This window comes from Perca flavescens, chromosome 12 (genome assembly GCF_004354835.1).
Source record: "Perca flavescens isolate YP-PL-M2 chromosome 12, PFLA_1.0, whole genome shotgun sequence".
NCBI lineage: Eukaryota > Metazoa > Chordata > Actinopteri > Perciformes > Percidae > Perca > Perca flavescens.
In genome coordinates this window covers 16588214-16592270 of record NC_041342.1, presented here as the reverse complement: position 1 = coordinate 16592270, position 4057 = coordinate 16588214, and the positions used below count along the sequence as shown (strand labels likewise).

The following is a 4057-nucleotide window of genomic DNA, read 5'->3' as shown; positions in this document are numbered from 1 at the left end:
AATAAGATTTTTTCCCTCTGAAGGAGTAGTCCCAAAGGATTTATAAATTATCCACAGCAAGACAACGGACACAAGTGTTCTGCTTTCCAAAGGGCCTTGTCAACATGAATCAAGAAGAAAAATGAGCGAGAGCACACAAACAACAAAACATTTGTGTGGTTAGTGGTTTGTTTTAACATAGTTAGATAAGTGGCTTGTATAATATCATTACAATATAACTGAATTTATGTACATGCATATGCAAACACACAATGTGTGTGAGTGTAATATGTGCGTGTAGAGTAAATCTTACACCCTGTCTTTTTTTTTTTTTAACAGTCTCTGAATATGGTTTTTAATCGCCATAAAAGTCGTCATTCAAACCCCCCTCCCCCCACACCATCTATCACATGCTTACGTACAAACACACATGTAAAGATTGACAAACAAACACACACACCATTCTTCTTTGGGTAAGACCCCCGAAACCAGTCTGTTGGTGTTACTGTCCTCGAGTTGGATCCTCATTAGCTGGACACTAATCTCAGTTTTCTTGTGAAAAGATGCAATTGGATTTTAAAAAATAAAAATAAAAGCTTCTCTCTTCAAGGCAAAGCCATGATTTAAAAAATAAAAAAAGGCTTGAGATGTTGACCCAGTTGTCTGAGAAGTTTTTTTTTTTTTTTATCTGCAAACCCCAGACACGGGGGGCACAGGATCTCTGAAACACAACCCACAGAAATCCCTCAAAGTGCTTATTGCTCCTCCATCAGCTCGCTCCTCTTTTGTGTGCAGAACACTGTTCCGACAGTGGAAGCAAAATCTTGTTTAAAAACAAAACAACCACTCCTCTTCAACACAACCATCTTTCCTGCTCCACTGATTGTAGGGGCTGACAGGGTTTACCCTTTGCAGGTATAGACCTCCTCCCTCTGTGTGCACTGCTTGCATTCGACGTAGCAGCACCAGCGCACCTGGCACTGGCAGGGCCGGGTCACCTCCCTACTTTGAGTGTTATGGCCTCGCCCGCAGCAGATTGCGTCGCAGTTCTTGTCCTTATAGCACTTACGGGCTGCCGTGCCCGACGAGTACTTGCTGGGTCTACAGAAACTGGGCGAGTCCTCAATGTGCAGCAAGTCCATAGTGCGAGGGATCTGATCGTTCAGGCCAGGCACGGGCTGCTGCTGCTGCTGCTGCTGTTGCTGTTGCTGCTGTTGTTGTTGCTGTTGTTGTAGCTGCTGCTGCTGCTGCTGCTGCTGCTGGCTCCGGCCTGTGGAGATCTCTCCCTCCCCTGTGGCCTCGTTGGTTGAGCTGCCAACCTTAATGGAGGTCTCATAGCGCTGCTTCAGCTGCTTGCCGATCTCGTGGAAGGGCAGGAGCTGCCTCCAGCAGGTCTGGACGGTGCAGGAGCCCGAGACGCCGTGGCATTTGCAAGTGGTCTCCACTCCGGCCTTGATTACCTGGGGCAGAGACAATGAAATACTGTTAACTGCCACGAAACATTAAAGGGATGTGATGAAAGCTATGCGATTTAATGAGCCTGTGTTTAGTAAGCAGTATTTCAAAGAGCCAAGATTACCCAAATATGCACACAATTAGACGATGAGGGTGGAGTGCAGTGGTTTGGGAGGAATGTAAGACACTGTGGAAAAGTATTACATTCACTGCTCTCTCTGATATAATAAAAAGGGGAAAACAGAGGCTTCACATATTGCATGTGAACTATCATTAACATAATTCAGAAGGAGACCAAAATTACACTTTGCCAAGCCTTCGTATTAAAGAGCAAAAGAATATTAGCTGGTGGAAAGATTAATTTTGTTTTAATAACCACAGATTACATTTTGATCAAACTGTTATTTACTTATCATGACTGTTATCATGATAAGTAAGGGAGGGATAATGCTTAGAGAAGCACTCTCCAATAGACAATCCATTCAGACAACCAAAGGGAAGGTGTATGTAGATGCTGGGCACTATTCTTTAACTGTAAATCTGTTTTCTAAACCCAGAGTTGATCGACTCAATCTTCTAGTGTGGTATTTATGTCACTACCCAGAGAATAAGTCATGCAAACAGTTGGAAGGAGAAAGAAAAGTAAAGAAAGTTCTCTCTACATAAAATCATTCATAATTGCAATTGAAACATGGAGATCGTCAGCAAAAGTAACCACAAACACGTTATTTTAACGCTACTTGACCTCTCCGCGGTCAGCCAAAGTTCACTGCAGCATCAACCACAAAGTAAAAGCAGTGCATGTGCGAAAATCAATGACAATAACACATTGTCTTAGTTTGGATTGCATCTACAGTTCTTTTCTCAGACTGTGAAAGAGATCGGGGAACAGGAAGTGCATATTCATCACACCAGCAGGTCAAGAAAATTTGATAGGTCAGCTTTTAAATGTCGGGGGGATGCCGAGGCTAGCACATTCCAGCTCTGTCCTGTGTGGGAATTCATCTCGAAAGACTGCGGTATACCTCACTACATGTGCAGATCACAAAAAAAATAGCAAAAACAATGTTGTAAATCTTTTATCACAAATTAAATCTCCTGAGAGATTGGATTTTGGAGAGCCAAGCTGAAAAGGAAGAGCCTGCATTGGTCTTTTGGGAGAGGTTTGTGTCTGCTAACATTTGGGAAGTGTGCCTCTACTATAATTCATGTTGAAACCAAAATGAAAATGGCTACAATATGAGAAAAGCAGAGTAAAAGCAACATATTCCAAACCTTAAGTTTGCTTTGGCTTGACAGATTAAGACCATTCCCTCTATTTTATTTTACTATTAAAAACACTTCCAAGATGAAAACCCCACATTTGCTCACCACAAACAATTGCTGAATTGTGCCAGAGCACAAATGTGAGTCGCTGCCTATCTAATCTTGGAGAGAAAACCAAATATTGACTAATGAGCACTTTTAGATTTCACCAAATTTACAGTGGCAATTACTTTAATCAGGTTCTTTTCTTCAGGTTTCCTGGAGATTCATGAAACTCTATCTGCGGTTGTATTAAATTCCTCTTTGGTCATTCCAACCGTATACTTGAATAGTGTGTTTTGTCTGGGACAGCACTCATTTACCAGCTCTGTAATATTTAAACTCCAGCATTACAAAAGCAAAACCAAAGATATGGTAGTACAGTATATCCGGGATAAGACGCACAATGACTTGGCACTTCATGTTGCTGTTTGTCTACATAATTGCACAGAACCCAACCTGTATTATATTATCACAGTTTTCCCACCATTTAACTGATTCATGTGAGCAGCCAATATTTCTGTTTAAATACTGTCTGTGACTCCAAATGAACCCTGACCCCATTCAAACCGTTTTCTTGATGAGTGTGTCCTGGTTGGCTTCGTGTGTGTATTATATCAATTTTGCTTTCAAATGGTTGAAATTATTACTTTAATAAAAGGCAAATTAAGATGACAGTTGCATAGAGTGGTGTGAAGATACTGTTTATAAAATGATTTTGTAATTTACTTTTTTCTTTCCTTTGAATGTTACTCCCTAAAATGTAACATCACTGAGTCCTAGACAAATTATTAGCTAATAAAATGCTGTTGCTGTCAAAGTCACAGACAAATATATGATAATCAATGAAGCAGTGAATGGCGAAAAATAGAGACCATAAAGGGTCATTCCAACAATTTAGTATTGGACGTCCATAAAGTTTTGGGATTCCCAAGAGATTGAAGACGACTAATTATTAAAGCAAGAGCGGTCAAAATCGATGCAGCTGAGGCCGGAGATATTTTAACTTTGTGTCCCTGGTTTTGCGATTATGAGTGACGCCTTTCAGATTACACATAAAAGTTTGATTCATTGATGATATAAAAATATCTATTAGAGCAGCTTTAAGTAAAAGACATGTAAGCTAAATAATATTCACAGTTTTAGTAAGATCCCTCCAGAGCCACAGAAGACATTATTTAACTGTTTTCATGGGCTGAGTAGTACTCCCCACTTTAATGTGTAAACTTAGTGCAGTGCCCGGTAAATAAACCATCACCATCTTCTCACTCTTACCTTCATGCCCACATTTGTGTTGTGCATGTCCACACGTGCGCGC

The 4057-nt window shown here is 40.7% G+C and overlaps 1 protein-coding gene across 1 annotated transcript in view; it reads right to left on the bottom strand.

Moving 5' to 3' along the window:
- Positions 1 to 714: 714 nt before the first annotated feature.
- wnt9a (wingless-type MMTV integration site family, member 9A) overlaps positions 715 to 4057 on the bottom strand; it is a 21533-nt gene continuing 18190 nt past the window's right edge. The window contains exons 3-4 of the mRNA XM_028594007.1: positions 4015 to 4057; positions 715 to 1439 (exon numbers count right to left, since the gene is read on the bottom strand). The exon at positions 4015 to 4057 is cut by the window's right edge and continues 220 nt beyond it. Of these exons, the coding sequence (XP_028449808.1) occupies positions 882 to 1439; positions 4015 to 4057 (601 nt within the window). The 3' untranslated portion in view covers positions 715 to 881. The remainder of the gene's footprint in view (positions 1440 to 4014) is intronic.